The sequence below is a fragment of the Anopheles marshallii genome, chromosome 2 (genome assembly GCF_943734725.1).
Source record: "Anopheles marshallii chromosome 2, idAnoMarsDA_429_01, whole genome shotgun sequence".
Lineage (NCBI taxonomy): Eukaryota > Metazoa > Arthropoda > Insecta > Diptera > Culicidae > Anopheles > Anopheles marshallii.
Genome location: NC_071326.1, coordinates 24,756,867 through 24,775,215, shown reverse-complemented (window position 1 = coordinate 24,775,215; position 18,349 = coordinate 24,756,867). Strand labels below are relative to the sequence as shown.

Here is an 18,349-nt window from a genome sequence, read left to right as displayed (position 1 = left end):
CTTAGTACTGTCATCCATTGTTTTTGTTGTTTTCTTCTTTTTTTTGTATTGAGCATCGCTACCACAACGCATTCGTTACTTGAGTGATGGAAGGTGTAATGTGAGTGTTCTTTTTTTTCTTTCTTTTACATGTACAATCAGCGTTACAAAACTACCCCATATACAAGTTTGTCGGAATTTCGGAACAGGGAAAGGACTAATATGTGTTGTAAAGCCAAACGATTAACAGCCGTCCGCTGGGAGAAAGCAATCGGATCACCGTACCGTACACACCTTGACGTGTTCCCGATCACTAAACGGAAGATTTTGAGAACTCTGCCGCTTTTTATTTCTCTTCGGAGAGATGTTCTTTTCTGTTTTGTTTTGCACTCTTTTATTTAGTTCGATTTTGTCACCACTTCTGGGCTTTCTGTTAATGGAAATTATCGAGTAGGAAAACAACATAAATTAAAGAGTTGAAAGCGATTCTCATATATTTCGGAATGTGTAAAAAATCGAGCAAACTTCTAGCCAGCAGCAGAGTTCTTACGATCTGGAGCATGGTGTGAGTACAGTGCGGTAAATGGAACGCTTGTTTGTTTTCTCATTTCTCTACCTCCAGCGGGTCCATCATGCATCCCCGGGGTCGTCGTCGTTTTTCTTGCTCGAGGAAGTGGAAATTATGAGGGAAAAAAGCTCAATGACATATACAATTTACACATACTAGCTTATTCTCTGCTTAAAGTTCTGTCCGTCCACTAACAGCCATATTCGCCAATTGTGAGTGGATTATTGTTCTCTCCTCCTTCCATGCTTTACGTGGCAAGTCTCCCTCTGAGAAGCGAAAAATAAACGACAACCAATACGCAATCACCCAACGCCTTTTGACTTTGAGGATGAGAAGGAGATTCGCTCACGTACACACACACACATACTGAGTATCAAGATCGTTCCTATTATTGGTATTGTTATTATTACGTTGGCTTTCTTTTATGTAATATTTATCATCACTCCCGCACACACCTTTATCCTCGCCACCCTTCGCGTCTTTAGCTTCCTGTCGGTGATGGGCGCTTTTCATATTTACAGCTTTTGCGCAGTCACCAATCACAACCCGGATGAACGATCCGTCAGCTGTCCGTGCCAGTGCAGCACGGTACTGACTGCCCGCAGACCGAGCAGTACCAGCAGCAGCAGCAGCACCGGTGTATGACCGGCCAGCCGGACGGTACCCCCGGTCAGGGGGGAATTGTCTGGGTCACCGTTGTTTTTTCGCCGATTGTTCGAACCATCCAGGCCGAGCAGGTTCGGCGAGATGGTCGTCACGAGATCGCTCACCAGGATGCGCTGCTGGGCGCTCTTGGTGTAGATGTGCAAGATCGAGATCTCACACATGACGGTGAGGCTGGTGTGGAACGGTGGCATCGACTGGTAGATGTCTTGCAGTACCTGACTGTGCGGGAACATCTCGAGCGAGGAGAAGGTGGGCGTCCCTTCGTACGAACGGTACGTGATGCGTTGATACGGTGATCGGTGAATCTATGCGAATCGGGAGAAAAGGAAAGGTACAACGTGTGAGAAGATATTCAGTTGCAGATTCTGCTGCAGAAGTACAAAAAAAACATATTTACAAACATGCCAAACACACTGCACTTAGAAAAGGGATAGTGACCGTTTGCAAACCCACGTGATAGTCTCCGTGGAAATGGACGTTTGGCGTACTTTGTTGAGCGCACGGACCGGAAAGGAACAAACGCCTGCAAAACAGTTGCTGCGCTGGTGGTTTGTGAATCACTATGAGCTATCGCTTTCGATACGTCCATTGCTAACATCAGAACTAAATATACGCACACAGCAGTACGTGTATCGAACGTGAATGCTGCTCCTTCCGTTCGGTACATCCGAGTGGATCAAACTTCAATTTATGGTTAGCAAATAATGCCCCCCGATCCATATCAGAACCGGACCGGGTATCGATTGACCTCTCCAACGCCCACTGCACCTTTTCACTTACCCGCTTCGTGTTGATGTACCAGGTAATGTTGGCAGCCGGAAAGGATGTCCCCACGGTACAGACCGCCCGGAAATTGTCCAGCGTAGTGATGTGCGTTTTGTCCACCTGCATCAACGGGTCCTCCTTGGGCAGCTCGACCACCTGCATACGTGCCTGCCGGATGTCGGTGTGGAAGAGGGGTGCGTCCTCGGATACTTCGCACTGGAACTGACCGGTTAGGTCGCGGGTTACGCCCCGCAGCGTAACGGACGTGGCATCCGATTGTGTGCCCTGTGTTTATGCGCAACAGATGGATGAGAAAAAGGAGTGTATGTGTTGATTTGTTTCCTTTTTTGGAGGATTGAAATTGGCCGTATTGCCGTGAAACGTTATTGCTGTGTGGTGCGGATATGTGATACTGGAACTTGTGGTAACTCATAAACGAGAGTTCGCGTATATCTTGTTGTCCGTATTGTTGTCTACCATCAAAGGAATAGTATGATTAACTTAAATTGCAAATAGTAAGTGCTTTTTGCGCTCTAATCATAAGTTCTGACTTTTGCGGACTTCATCTATCCAAATCTGGATAATCAATTCTGTCAAAAGGAAATACGACGAGCTTCAGCAATTGAGTAGTTTGACATACTGTGAGGTGCACTTCTTTCATCTATTCCTACCACACTTCGATTTTTACTCGACAATCTTGTTTCTTGGCAGTAAAGGACAAATGACTAGGCTGCAGCGATTGCAGAATCGAACGACGAGTACTTTTGCAAGGTTGTGGTCGACGTCCATCGTCTGTTGTGATGCTAGATATCCAACAATAGATGCCGGCTGGACAAAGGATAGTGTACCAAACTATGAGCTTTATACACAAGTTCTCAAAAGGTATATGCCTAACACGATGTTGTTGTCTGTGGAAGTGATCATTTGCATGGAACAGTCCCGAAAGCCGGAACACCATTACCAAATCAATGGTACTCTCAAGACCTTTTTAATGGACACAAGGGAATTAGGATATGGAAGCATCAATTGTTGGAAGTATATGAGACTCGAACGGGTGCCCCAAAAAGTTTCTTTGTGCCACGCTTCACCGAATAGTTTTTGTGCTTGGATATTATAATGTAGTATTATAGTTTTAATATATTATATTTAATTTAGGATTTCCTTGTTGGGGTATGAGGTAGAAATTATCATCAAAATCGAAATCTTCGTCTGGTTTTTTTTCTTGTGAAACGACAATAATGCGGTCTTTTTGATGAGAAATCCTACAAAGTTTGTCTGATCGGATTATTGCATCGGATTTGTCTGAAGGACTAATCTAGAGCACACAAGAACGTCTTAGCCTTACAAAGGTGATGAAGGATGAAATCTTAAATTATTAAATCGGTAAAGATTATTGAGGTTTCCATTGGATCAGTGCAACCTCCAACTTCCCATCACTACTTTCTAGATTCCAAAGGGCTTGCTTTAAGTACCATCTAACCCACCAACAAGCCAAAAGGATGTCTTGTCTGGTTCGTCGTGAGGGCTCAGTCAAAGAAGATTTAATGGCATAGAATGGAACCACAACCATTTGCCTACATTAGTTCCAACAGTTATTGTTCATTTGTTTTACATTTAATTTCGAGTTAATTTAAATAGATTTGTAAAGCTTTTTTTACACAAACTTTCACTTTAATACAGTTATTTTAATTTTTTATTACTGATGCTATGCAAATTGATTTCCTTGTTCAGTTCCCTTTTCGATATAAAATATACAAGCAGGGCAAAAAACTTCAACGAAACTGCGCAATCTGACACACAAAAGAAACAAAAAAAAAAACAACCATGTGAAAGCAATGGAAAACATGAACTTTTACCCAAACACTACATTATCTTCCATCCGTGCAAAAACCACTGTTCCGCACACACCGCAGCGTTGCTTTTCGCGAGCAAATTTGGCCACACTTTACCAAAATTACCCTTGCCCCCTGTGCCGCGGGGAACATCCGGCAGCAAGTGTACATCAACTTTCATCAAAACTACTACCACCACCCGGGGCAAGTTCGTACCGCACAACCAAAGGGTACCGAACTAACAAAAAATAAAAATGGCGAAAAACTCCTCCGTGCGCACAAAAAGGATGCCAAAAGTTCGTTCGTTTCGACTCAGCTGGTAGAAAATTAGCTGCGCCCCATCTCCGACGCGGGTCGAAAAGTGGTGAACGGTTCGTACAATAGCGGAACTAAACTACACTCCCCAGCCCCGGTTACGCCGCAAAGATACAGTACCTGCCCAATCGCCATCCAGCGTCTAAGGAAGCAATCCAACTTTTTTACACTCATTTCCGCCGTTTTTATCTTTAATTATCATGGTGCTTTATGGGAGGGTTTATCACTAGCTTCCTGGTGTGCGAGCGTGTGCTTCAGGCCAGCCCGGGTCGACTAATTATCGTGTCGAGGCTAGTCGTGGAAGAACAGACCAGCAGTACGGGAAGCGTAGTCCTAGCTAAGTCCGAACGAATGGCAACCGGGTGCGAAATGCAACACCAATCGTTAGCTGATCACAAAAGCAATGTAAAAACGTAGCTTTTACAGCAAGAACTACTCGGAGTCGAGTACGGGGAAAAAGTGTGTAACAGTGAATGGGAATCTTCCCAGCAGGAGGCCCTGCTGGAAGTGAAATCGCTTTATAACATCATCCGTTAACCGATGAACTAGTGGCACGACTCATGGCACGGGTTAGACCGGATACCGCACTCAATCGCCTCGCCCCTTGGTCTGCCTGCGGTTGGCCAACAATTGGCCGCTTTCGTAAATTAGGCTCTCCATTATCACGCAGCTGTTTTATGACCGGAACCAGATCTACTGCGATGGAGGCGACTCAGCGACTCAAGTGTAAAAAAACGGATTTTAATAATCCTTCCCCGGCTCGGAATTCTCTGACCGCTGGCCGACCTGTTGTTTAAAATCCACCGCTTTCATCTGTCTGTTCATCAGCAAATGAAAGATCAAACCCATCCACTGGTTCGCTGATCGCTTCCGCCACCGAGTGGAAGGTAGGCTAAGGTGCTCGGTATCGGACGGTACCACCAGCACCGTACAGCACCGGAAGCAATGAGCCAAAGGGAAACGGCAGATAACGAAAGATGGAAATAATTTCTCTCATTATGTTTATGAATTCTACAGCAGTTAGACGTAATTACTTCCATCCTGGCTCGATAAGAGTGCCGACCATATTTGCCAGCCCCACTTGTTTGCCGGAAGCAATCGTAAAGATGAGACGAGCATCCTTTTTTTTTGCCCTTCGTACGCCACGATTGGATCATCTGTTGCCGTCCTGGTTGAGATTGAGCGTAGCAGCTGGTTGGTGTGTTGTGCTGAGTACGTTCGGTTCACACCAACGAAGGTCTTGTTATGAGACAACGATGATATTTTGTAGGAAATCGTGACCGAAACCAATTGCCAAGGTTCTCGAATGGGAGTTATTTTTATACCTCGCCCCATTTATTGCAGCAGAATGGAGGAAAGTTTTATAATGAGCTCAATTTACTCGGCACGATAGTGTAAAGTTGTGAGCTTCGGTGCTTTCGGGTTCAGTAGAGTCACTCACAAATTTAAGGACGTTCGAGTTCCATCGTTGATATAGCCAATTATATGTACAACTTTTGGATCTTTCTATTTACATTTGTCAAATTAGAATGATCTACTTGAATTTTTATTTCCTAATAAGTAGAAAAAGATTTCTCCCATCTCTTATTCATAATTATCTTGCACGAAGTAGAAGCCGAGTTGAAGCCCAATTGAAATGCAATTGAATACATTTTGTATCATAATTGTGTATTAAACTTGAAAAGGGTGTGAAATGCCACACACCTAAATGCCAGCAACAGAAGCAGCATTCTGGACGCCATTTTCTAGTACATCCGGTGCGAAACTGTTGTGTGACTGACTAACGCTCTGCTTTGCCGGTGGTTTTCATCGGGCAATTTGAATAAATGTCCATTATCTATTCCAATAAAGCCAGGCGGAGCTCGGGCTAACGCTAGCAACAACAAAAATCTACAAAAACTATCTTTAACGCAGGTTGGGCGAGCTAGTGTGTAGATAACTGTACAGCACTCCATCCCAGCACCGGTGCTCGATGTATAAACTGTAAAATGGAACCTTTTCACCCTGAACCACACATATGACGGGGTAGGTTGTTCACATGACGGATGTTAATTAAAAAGCACTTTGTGTTATTCTACCATGGCCCACATTCGTAGAGTTCTTTCGCTCCGGGGAACAGTTGCGCCTCGTTGGAAAGCCGAGCTTCCAAAGCAGTGATGCGGAAAGATGGAAGGGGGGGGGGGGGGGGGGGGGGGGGAGGAAATTGGTGATGTGCCCCCAGTTCCTCTACCTTTCGTTCCCATCCCCCTGTTGCATTTGTCTCACATTGCTTTCACCCAACGTACAGTGGGTCCATTTCTCTTCCATAACAGACAAATGGCACTCAATGAGTACAATACAGTGTCGAAGCGCTTTTTATCCGGCCACCTATCAGGACGATTTTATCCCCATATCCCGCATCGTAGACAGGGTGCGTGGCCCGTCCTATCCACGGGGGGATGCTATATCACGCGCACACGTTGACTGCAGAAAGCACGACACAAAAGAATCACTCTTGAAAGCGCTCGCCCACTCGGCCTTAAGCCTCGGATGCGCTCACCTCATCGCAAATTTGCCTAGCGACAGTACCGCGGCACCGGACGGCGTTTTGACCCGTGAATAGATAAACCCTCCGGACAGCATCACTCATTGCCAAGATCTGTAACCCCGAAGCGGACGCGCGCTCTAGCTTGTATATGTGTGTGTGTTTTTCAGGCCATGAGGCAAAAGAGAGTAGTAAAGTATGTAATAATTCCCGGCCTTCACGCGGAACTTCACCCTCCACCGCGTACAATCTCAACCCCGGATGGATCGTGAACATTGGCAATGGTGGTCTCACCTCGGCACAGCCTAGTGAAGACGGTACGAAGGATTAGCTCCACTCGCACACCCGGTGAAGCACATGTACTGAAACAATAGCACCGTTCGCCGTGGTGCCAAAAAGGTGAGCCGAAAGAAAGTGAAGTCAAAAGGTGAGAGGGAAAAGGTCCGAGTTCCGGTGCCTGTACTATGGCCATTTTCGTTTTTTTCCTCCCTTTTTTTTTTTGTTTCGTTTGGTTGGTTCGTGTGTGAGCTTTTCTTTTTACATCTCCACTCTGCCAGTTTACGATAGTGAAAAGCAATTACTTCTTGCTTTGCGACCGGGGCATTGTTGGGCCCCCGGGTAGGCCGCAAGGTTTCGGAAGTGGTTTAGCGAGTGAATAGGAAAAACTCCCCTCTCCAACCTCGCCCTGTTTCCACCATCATGTAGCCACCTTTTTCCGAGTGACATGTTCCGCCTGCAGGATATGGTCCCACTCTCCGGCCCCAATCGAGGGCCTTTCATTTTCATCGCCCTTTTGTCTTTCATTGTGATTGAGCTGCTGGGCGTTCAGGTGTCGTCTGTGCGGTGAGCGATAGCCATTTCAACAGCCAGTCACCACTGTAACCTGAAGCAATATTGTACAAATTTATATCTGCGTCTGTACAAAATTGAGTTCCATCGTTTGGACAAACTAGGTTAACAACTTTATCGTATATAAATGTTGCCATCGTACTAAATAAGAAGTAGAATTACCACTCAAATAAGACGTAAGCTCATCTTCAACTAACGCTTGTAAATGAAGGATTTTTATCGCAAACCGTGCTGGCGCACACAACCCATTTTAATAATACCGAAAACGAAAGTAACACTGATCCATCCTTATAGCACCTTGCTCAGCGGCTGGCCCGGTAACCTGTTAATGCTAGCCGGGCACATCGCTCAGCTCAGGTCGGCATTAATGGTTTCTTAACAATGTATCCTAATTTAACCACTGTTCAGCTGTGCGAGATGCGTTCGTTTTAGATAAGCAAACTCCAATTAGTTTGCTAACAACCCTCACCACTCAAAAACGGGCAAACCGGACTCGGCTGAGACTTGTCTCCATTTTGCAGCAGGTACCGTAGGTCACGCAACCGGTACGGTAAAACATTCTCGACAATTTTGGCATCTTCATTCACGCTAGGGGGGATGAGCGTTTCATAATTTAGCCGACAGGCTCACGGGACAGATGGGTCGCACACGACCGCACCGATGCCGATGTAACAAAGCCCGAGTGTTGTAAAATTAATTCACCTTTCGCACCATGTCGCTGTCAGCGAAAGTGGCTCAAATTAGGGTCACGCTGAAGGATGGCGCTTTGCAAAACGTTTTTAATATGTGCCAGGTTTTACGGGTACGGGCTCGCTCACACTTTGCGCACGCGTAACGAGACTTTGATTGGCTTTCAAGTTCATGTTAATTTGAGCACGGGCAGAAGCAGCAAAGTCGGTGCTGCGGTTGGTTTTAATAACCACAGAAAGCGTCGACGACATACGCGCCGTTCGGTCGGGTGCTGGGTTACGGAAGGACTTTTTATTTCACTGTCTCCGGCCGTATAACCGTTCACCTTGCTTCACTGGCACTACACATGTCGACACGTGTGAGGAAGGGTACCAAACAGACTCTCGGGTTCATCGTCAGTTTACACTGGTTTGCACCACCTTGCGCACCTTTAAGGGCGCATGAGAGTAAATCTTAAAGCTATGCTGCCACAATAGCCACAACACAACCCGAGCAGCATAAAAGCGTCCCGCCCGGTTTTTAGGATGCGTTGCCAGGCAGGCCAGCCCGCCTGGAGTAAAACAATAAACTTGCGGCTGCTTTTAGTATTGCCGTTGATTACTTTCCACCCATCAAGTGAGACAAAGATATGGTGGTAAATACGGCAGCTGCAGTCATTTCACCACCATTGCACAGTGGGTTGTTTCAGACAAATTTTGAGATAAATTTATGTTTTTTTTAGATATTTCCAGTTTCTATTGAGTAGGGTCAAAAAATGGGTGGAAATAAGTGTCGAATTGAGACAAAATAATCATACATTCTATATTTTATGTTTGTTTTTTTTTAAACGCTATAATAAAATCAATTCCTTGTGCTTAAGCTTCTTAAGTGCTACTTCCTTAAGCACCTGTTTCCAGTGAGAGGTGATTTGGAAATACTTGTATAAAAATCGCATCCACAAACTACTGCCGAAGGTATTTTCGCAATATTACATAACTCCCATAATGGCATTATTCGGACCTTTAAAAACATTTTATTAGTTAAGGAATTCTTAGCGTCTTTTTTCTGATTGATTATTATGATTATTTTTAAAGAGTACATATAGCAAAACTAATTTAATTAATTACTCAGATTGACGTTGATTTAAGTAAAACAAAAAACAATATTAATTAATAACTCAGAGTTGACTTTGACGTTGAAGTAAGAAACAAAGGAGATTGAATTTTTCTTAGGTTATAACAATAGAATAAAAAAGCTTGTTTGGCCATCAATAGAACGATTTTTAAATTCCGGTTTTTCCCTAGCAATGCCCAATGTGCAGCATGCGTGCCCCCGTTCATGCTGTTGTCTTGCTTGAACGCATTACAGTACATGAGCAACAACTCTCGGAACCATCAAACCGGATGGTAGCAAAAGGATGTGTGTAACTCGGCAGACAGACACTGTTGAAAGGATGTTTGTGTTTGAATGGTTTTCGAATGGGGGTTTTCCATCGGATCCGGATCCGCAAACGTACGTGCCGATAAAACATTCACCCCAAATGCATCCATTGTTCGAGGTGTTTGTTAATTGTACGATGACACTACACACCGACACCGATCTGTGTCTGCCTGGCCCGATTACCATGACAATGGCGTCAGCGTACCACAATACACTTTAATACGTTGCACCTGGTGGGTGTTAATGGTGCAACTGCCATCAGGAAATTCAGCAATTGTAGCATTTTGTACAAAATAAAGCATTTAACAGTAACAAATGTAGTAAACATACACTCGAATGTTATTTGATGCCTACATGCGCACCGTCATACAGCTCCTTTCACTAGGGTCTGTACTTGACATAAAGCAATTTAATAGCGCTTTTCATCAAGAGCCAGTCAAAATTCGAGCGAGCTCTCCCACTGAGCGTGTGTGCGTTTTGTGGACATCGTAGCTAGACATACGAAATTTCTACCAACAACCTATGAACCTTGAGCACAAATCGACCATAATAACACCTTTGATGGGGTTGATCCACTCCCGATCCCTCGCCTTACCAATCACGGAGCCAACAAATTTCCGGCGCAAATGTGTCACGGTAACTTTCGTCACAAGGTATTGTGTAGCGACCAACCGGGTGAACCGAACTGCCACCGGTGTGGCATATGTTTCCATTTCCATGACACTTGCAAGGTTTCCGTGACTCCCGCCCTGCTGCTGTTCGCCACTTGATCGCATTCCGGACAGGATGTGATAGCGTAGCTGTTGCTAGCTATTTTTTTCCTACCAATGGAGCAGGTTTGGCGGGCCAAGAAAGGAAACATTCTTTCGCCCGCAGCCAAACTAAACTAAGATTGAAATCGACTGCGGGCGATATTGAATGATGCCTCCACAGTTCCTGGCACACCACAAAACCTCACACGATCGCAGATGTTTTATCGCGCAGAGTGTGGAGAACCTTCGTCGTGGATGGCTCCCACAGTCATGCCACCCCGGCCACCCTATTGACGACCGCGGAAACGGATTTCTCTCAAATCCGGTTGCAAGTAAAACCCTATAATAACCGCCAAACACGTTCCCCGTTCTCATGCCACGGCTTTTCACTTCCACCCCATTGGCGCGTTTGTGTCACTGACGGTTCAGAACGTTGAGAATGTTGGGGAAGGAAATCAAAGAAAATTATGTGCCCCAGGTGAAGGTGGCGTTCGGGTTTTCTGCTGTTTGGGGGTAGGACCATTTCCAATCGCACAGAATTATACAGCCACGGGCGAGAATTATTCGCAACAGTCGTAAATGTTTCACGCTTTTCAACCCTTCTCGGCAAACCAATCTGTATGTGTTGATTTATTTTTTTATCGCATTTCCGGCCAAACTATTCATCGACTACATAAAACATCTTCTGTGCGGCAAGACGTCTGCGCAGCGAATCAACAGGATTTTCATGGTTGGGCTTTCATTTGCACAAAGCGTGCGTTCGATGTCGCTTAAGCAGAACTTATGCTTTTTCCGCCTTCCATCCGAGCAGCATTGACTGTGTACAGCGCCCTAATCCGGCTGCGAACGTGGAGCGGAAACCATACAAGTGACAATAATCCTTCGGGCTATTGGAAACCGGGTTTGTTGTACAACACACACACACACACACACACGTTAACACTCCAGTCCAAAGCAGGTACATCTTACAAGGGCAGTTTTGCTTGCAAGGCAGAAAACATGTAGGTTGTTGCGATGGGCTTACATTAATTTTGTTCCCCTCCCACAGTCGGTATTGCCACCGACAAAACAAAAAAAAAAGGTGCGTTCATTAGAGTAAAACGAATGCCATACATCTTCATCGGGCTGTTGCCACCCCGAAGGGGCGAACAGTTCAGTAGTTATTGATGGTGAGATTTTATTTTAATTAAGAGCAACACTCCGCACACCAGCGCACATGTAACAAATGTAAGCCTTTTGTGCGTAACGACAACACATCTAATACCTGTTTTCTATGTTTTCGAACACTTCCAAAAGCTGCTTAGCGTGTGATGGGGGAAATGGTGAAGGTTTTCTTTTAGAGCAACTGGAGCAAAGCCAACTTTTCTAAGCAAACACGCCCACGGTACGGATTAATGCTCATTTTCTGTACGGGGTTCGTCTTACATTAATTGCATGGTAAGACGTCCAAAACTCATTCGCTACTTACATCCACCGTGATGCCCGACACCGGGAACGTACGTGCCGGGGGTGATTCCTTCGGGACGAAACGATAGAACTCTTCGCCTTCAAAATACCATCGAACGGAGTAAAGTGTTGCCTGTAAGAAAGAAGAGATTGGAATAGAAGTAGGGTGCTTTGCCAACTTTTAGGATGAAAAGATTAGCATCAAAGAAAGCAACTTAACAGCTTCTTTCTTTGGGGATTGCATTTAATATGATACAAATCAATATTTGAAGCAAAACTGGCAGCTTACAAGACAATGCTAGCAGATGACTTCACAAAAGCAACATGTTCTATTACTTTAATGACTCCTTCCTCTTACATCGCCTTAAACCATGAATAAAGTTCGTTTTCAACTGCTTTTTGTTGCACCAAATATTGATTTGTTTGCCACTTTGGCCTCCTGTACGATTAGTTTTAACGCCGGAACGCCTGACTCACCTTTTCCAGTTCGAATTGACAAGATAAGGTCGCCGCATTGCCCATTATGACCGCCTCCGGGACGAATATTTTTAGATCTTTCAGGCTACAAACTGCAACGGGAGTAAGAACAACCATTTGCCTATATCAGTCAAATTTTGCGAAATGTTGTTTTGATGCTAAGACGAAGTCGTTGAACCTGAGATTTGGTAAGGAAAGTTGGTTCGACGGAACACTCCACACGGGTGGAACGGTCAGCTGATAAGCTCACGGTACAGCCACTTGTACGAGGTGCGATGCTAACATTTGTTATCACAATCCATCCCCTGTTGCGATGGTACATTTGGTGTTGGGATGTGCCCGCTTAGAGACAGCCCGAACACTGCAACTGCAGCTGGCACGGTAAAACATTAAAACCACCAAAAACAATGCTGGAGAGAAATGGAGTTGGTGATAGAGAATTTTCCCGAAAGTATGACCATTCCTGGGGCCATTGCTAAGGAAGTGTAAGTTTTCTGCAGGACCCTTTGGTGCAGGGCGCAATGCAAATGCAAGAATCGCCTTCGTCCACTCTGGTCTTCCACAGTAAGACAGTCACAAGTTGTCTCAAGCCATACGTATCCGTTCCGTCGGAAATTACTCGAAGCCTTTCGAAGTCGAAAGTGTGATCCCATAACTTCCTGTTTCAGTTCTCTATCTGTCGGTGTCTGTGTACGCGCGCGTGTGTGTGTGTGTTTGGGTCGATTAGCATTTACCCAGGCAAAAGCAAACAGTTGCCCAACCTCGTTCCCGTGTCCTTTCACCATTGCGCTTCTATTTATCTTCCAGGGCATGCAAATACATGCTGCTGCCCATGATATGGCCATATGGCATTCATCGTCTTGGAAACCCATAATTCATCCCCCGAGCCGTCGACGAAGGTACCATTTCGGTGGATGGCATCATGACCGGTAAACGGTGACCGAAACACCGGTGTTACTGGTGAAACCTCTTCCGGGACGACATTAGCCAGACTTAAGACTTTATGGAAAGGAAACTGCGCCAGGGAGGGGAGGCGATGGTACGAAATTGTTTCAGGTTATTGTTTCTTGGGAGTGATGAAACTTTTGAACTATAACGCTGAGTGTTTCCCGGACGAGCTCAAGTCGTCTCAAGTCGTCACTCCCAACGGACACGGCACACCCGGGAACGTGCAAATTGAAAGTGGGATAGTGTTGCACAAATCAAAAACTTCCACACTATCCGGCCAACCTCAAAAAGACAATCTCGAATTGATTGTTTCTGAAATTATTGCATGCTTTTGATCCTGGGGGTGCAGGAGTAAATGCAACCGCATGCAGTATGTTTCATTGCGCCCAATGAAAGTGTTGCATTTAATTTATGCTGCTGCTGGGCGAAGAAGATGCACCGGCGGTGCAATCGCTGCTGGGAATTTATGTTCGGTCGTGCACAGCACTGCACAAGTTTGGAAGAAATGAAGAAATGCGGAAGAAGCGAAGCTCAAGATCATTCTCTATCGTCGCTAGACTTTTGCTTCGAGCTTGGTACTGGGAGGAAAATCGATAGCCGGTTCTGGCAAATGTACACCGCTATGTGGAACTGTTGAGGTGAGGTGAATCTGCACCCATTCCCAGCGACTAATCGAATGCTTGAAAGGAACGGAACCATTATAAAGCAGTGCATTGTGGATGGGATTTGCTTAAAAGACACGATGGGTACCATCAATGGGATGGAATTGAATAATGATGCATTTCCATTCTGGCACAAAGTCACTCGGAAGCCTCTTAAGATCCATTAAAGCACGATAAAACATGCAATGGATAAGCGAATTTTCAATCGCTAGAGTCGGCACAATGTGGGTGCATATATCACTGGTAATTGGGCAACATATTAAACTAAAAGTTACTCCTAGCGCACATCATCTTGCTCAATCTTACATTGCAGTTGGTACAGTTGAATAACAATCCAAAAAACTGCATTATCAGCACATTGCCGGATGCTGTTACGTGGCTATGTAGTAGTTAACATTAGCACCTGCTTACGTTCGCAAAACACCGACAGCGGGCACCTTCACGATTATCAGAAGACGGCCACCGTACGACCACCACTGATACGAACCGCATCGGGCGGGTATAAAAAGCACCGAATCGCATCATCCCAGTGCATCACTCGCTCAGCCGACAATGAAGGGGATCACTGTGGTAGCACTGGTCAGCCTGGCGGCATTAGCCGCAGGGTACGTAGTTGTACCGGAGGACAAAGTAACTTACGCCGACAAGGATTTCCTGGTGAAGCAGAAGCAGATGCTGGAAGTGTTTCAGCACGTACACCAGCACGAAGTGCACACCGCGCTGTGGGAAGTGTCGAAAGCGTACGACATCGAAAAGCACTACGACCAGTACAGCAATGTGGAAGCGGTGAAGGAGTTCGTAACGCTGTACAAGCACGGTTTGCTACCGTTCGACGAGATCTTCAGCGTGCTTGACGATCACCATCGGGAGCAGGCGATCGCACTGTTCCATGTGTTCTACTACGCCAAGGATTGGGAAACGTTCTACAAATCGGTCGTTTGGGCCCGGTTCCACGTGAACGAAGGTATGTTCGTGTACGCCGTCACCGTTGCCGTGTTGCATCGTAAGGATCTGGCGGGATTGGAGCTACCGGCGCCGTACGAAATCTATCCGTACTATTTCTTCAACACCGAGGTCGTCCAGAAGGCGGCTCAGTACAAGATGCAGGGCTTTAGCGGTGTGAAGAAGGTGGACGATGTGTACACCGTGGTCATCCCGACAAACTACACCGGCTGGTATGTGCACACGAACGTCGACCAGAAGGTGTCGTATTTCACCGAGGACATTGGGCTGAACACGTACTACTACTACTTCCATGCGGACTATCCGTTCTGGATGGGCGGCAAGGAGTACGGACTGTACAAGGATCGTCGTGGTGAGCTGTACCTGTACAAGCATCAGCAGTTGCTCGCCCGCTACTATCTCGAGCGTCTGTCCAACGATCTGGGCACGATTCCGGAGTTCTCTTACTACAAACCGATCGTTACCGGGTACTATCCGAACATGCACTACTACAACGGTGTTAGCTTCCCGTCCCGGGACAACTACTACGAGGTGTGCACACCGGAACACTATCAGGACATTGATGAGATCGTTGAGTACGAGCATCGCATCCGTGAGGCGATCGATCTCGGCTACATTGTGTTGCCGGATGGTCGTCATGTTGATCTTACCAAGCCCGAGTCGGTGGAGTACCTCGGCAATCTGGTACAGGCCAACCCGGACAGTGTGAACAGCCGGTTCTACAAGTATGTTGGATTTTTCGCCCGCATCTTGCTCGGTGGATCGATTGAGCACTTCGAAAACCACAAGGTACTGCCGGGAGTTCTCGAGCACTACGAAACGTCCCTGCGCGACCCGATGTTCTACCAGCTGTACAAGCGTATCGTCCAGTTCTACTGGGAGTTCAAGGACCATCTGAAGCCGTACACGAAGGAGGAGCTGAATTACGGTGACATTCAGTTCGAAGCGGTGCATGTGGACAAGCTGGTGACGTACTTTGATCGTTCCGATGCCGACATCACGAACGCGGTCGATGTGGAGGTGTTCGACGAGACCACGATGAAGACGGGTGAGCTGAAGAAGTTTGGCAAGATCGCACACTATCAGGGTGAGGACTTTGTCATCAAGGCACGTCAGTGGCGCCTGAACCATATGCCATTTAGCGTGGAGTACAACGTGCACGCCAACAAGGATGTTAAGGGTATTGTGCGCATGTACCTCGGTCCCAAGTACGATCAGTATGGACACGTGTACGGCGTGAACGAGAACCGTGAAAACTTTGTTCTGCTCGATACGTTCGAGTGGGAGTTCAAGGAGGGTTTGAATGTGTTTGTTCGCGAGTCGACACAGTTCCCGATGTACGTGCAGGACCGTACACCGTACTACGAGCTGTACAAGTGGGTGATGGATGCGTACAATGGTGAGCGACAGTTCCCGCTCGATATGACCGAGGCCCACTGTGGCTTCCCGTCGCGTCTGATGCTGCCCAAGGGCAAGAAGGGTGGCATGCCGTTCCAGCTGTTCTTCATTGTCTCGCCATACCATGCACCGGCTGTTCCGCACCACGAAGGATACGACTACACGCTGAACTGTGGTGTTGGATCGGGTGCGCGCTATATCGATTCGCTACCGTTCGGCTATCCGTTCGATCGCCCTATCGATGAGAAGGTTTGGTTCACACCCAACATGTACTACCTGGACGCGACGATCTACCACAAGAAGGAGGCAGAGATTAATGCCGTTCATTAGGGTGGAGCGATGCTTTCCCAGCATGATCCACTGTATGTTTTCGTACAGTTCCAGTGTAAACGACAATAAAATGGATGAATTTTTTTAAACACTCTTGGAGATTATTTTACACAACACAAAGTTGAATGTATCCCTTTTAAATCTCTTCTACGTACTTGATGAAATTTAATTTAATGTGCTTACTCCTCGAGCAACGCGTTTCCGTGTCTATGCAAAGAGAGTATACAATGTTTGCCTAACCATATCGCACCAAAGTTACACACAACCGTAGGCAAACTGGAAATGACGCTATCCTGGGAAAACAACACTTCAGCCAACAGACAGCACGGTGCCGGTAACGTTTGTTGAACGTAATTTTTGAAACGGCTCAGCAAACTTAATCCGCTACGAGCAGTGCAGCATCTACGCACTCAACCGTCACTGGCTGGGTCGACAATTTCAATTGCAAGTAATGAATCTGCGCCGCTCGCACGCTATGTAAGGGAGCATACGCTATGGTACGTTACAGTCCTCCATACTGTTTTCCGGGATGGAAGGAAAAACATGTTAAAAATTTTACATATTTGTGATGCGTACTCGTTGAGCAAACGTGCCACTTCCGTGCATACTACGTGGAATAAGTTAGAACTAGAGTGTGCAGCCAGTTAAGGTACGCCAGGAAAAGTTTTTTTTAGCTGAGACAAGGCTTAAAAGAAGTTTATTTATTTTCATTACTTAAGCATCTTTTCTCTCGACGAATTTAATTATCATTTTTCAAACAACTAACATAATAATGGTAGTGACGTTGATGTGCACATGACAGGAAAGGTATCATATCCCAGGTATCAGGCAATATGATAAACATAAATCTATGGCCAGTATGCAGAATGCATAACTTGCATAGCTTATTAGATCGTTAAATCAAAAGCAATCTTCCAAGCTCCTGTGTTGAAGTCTAGCTGGAAAACAAAATAAGGTTCAGCGTCATTTTCTGTTTTTATCTGGAAATACCACCCACCGGGTCATCGGGTCAAGTGACGCGCCCGTATATTAACCGTGCCACCGGTTAGCAGCAAATTGTCCATTATTATCGTATCATAATCATTTATGCTTCGTGCTTCTTGCGAACAATTAAAAAGTCTCGCCGTGTCACTTGTCTTGATTGGTTGCATTATTTACTTCCAACGCTAGCCCATTGTGGTATTTTTTCTTCTATTTCATATTGTACGCTAAGGTTGTTGATAAAAACCTCCATAATGATGGTCGGTTAATCCACGTCTGGCAGAAAGTGAACTAGGTCGAACAGTGATCATGTTGTTTACTGTTGTTTTTTTTTTGATGTTATTTTCAATCGCCTGCATCGATTAAAAACAAATTTAACAACCATACTCACCATTTGAAATCATTTCTGTTAGTGCGATTAAACAGAGCAAAAGCGAACTAAACCATCCGTAGCCAAGTTTCCTGCGCTTCGACATTGTGTATTGTAGTTTCCTGCAAAAGAAAAAAAACAGTAATTAAATCTTTGCGGTATAGATGAACGGAATTGGTAATAAACATGTTGAAAATAAAAATATGTCGTTAATAGCACATATTTCGACAACCTTAGAAAATTACCGTGTTTGAGGGATATCCCAAGATTTGTTGTGCTAAGTATAAACGCCTGCGGGTATGCAATACGCTTACAAAATTAAATTCACTAGCCTTTCAACAAGTTCGAAAACTTTCTCATGCAATCAATTGCTTACTTTTAGGAATAATTCAACTAATTATCTTTTGTAACTGAT

The 18,349-nt window shown here is 45.5% G+C and overlaps 2 protein-coding genes across 2 annotated transcripts in view; one reads left to right on the top strand and one right to left on the bottom strand.

Moving 5' to 3' along the window:
- Window positions 1-1,086: 1,086 nt before the first annotated feature.
- Window positions 1,087-18,349, bottom strand: part of LOC128717407 (uncharacterized) — a 31,526-nt gene continuing 14,263 nt past the window's right edge. The window contains exons 3-7 of the mRNA XM_053811440.1: window positions 17,956-18,056; window positions 12,283-12,374; window positions 11,828-11,938; window positions 1,994-2,263; window positions 1,087-1,518 (exon numbers count right to left, since the gene is read on the bottom strand). Of these exons, the coding sequence (XP_053667415.1) occupies window positions 1,087-1,518; window positions 1,994-2,263; window positions 11,828-11,938; window positions 12,283-12,374; window positions 17,956-18,056 (1,006 nt within the window). The remainder of the gene's footprint in view (window positions 1,519-1,993; window positions 2,264-11,827; window positions 11,939-12,282; window positions 12,375-17,955; window positions 18,057-18,349) is intronic.
- Window positions 14,445-16,583, top strand: LOC128707542 (larval serum protein 2-like). Its single transcript, XM_053802499.1, has one exon. It carries the CDS (start codon window positions 14,445-14,447, stop codon window positions 16,581-16,583), a length of 2,139 nt encoding a protein of 712 aa, XP_053658474.1.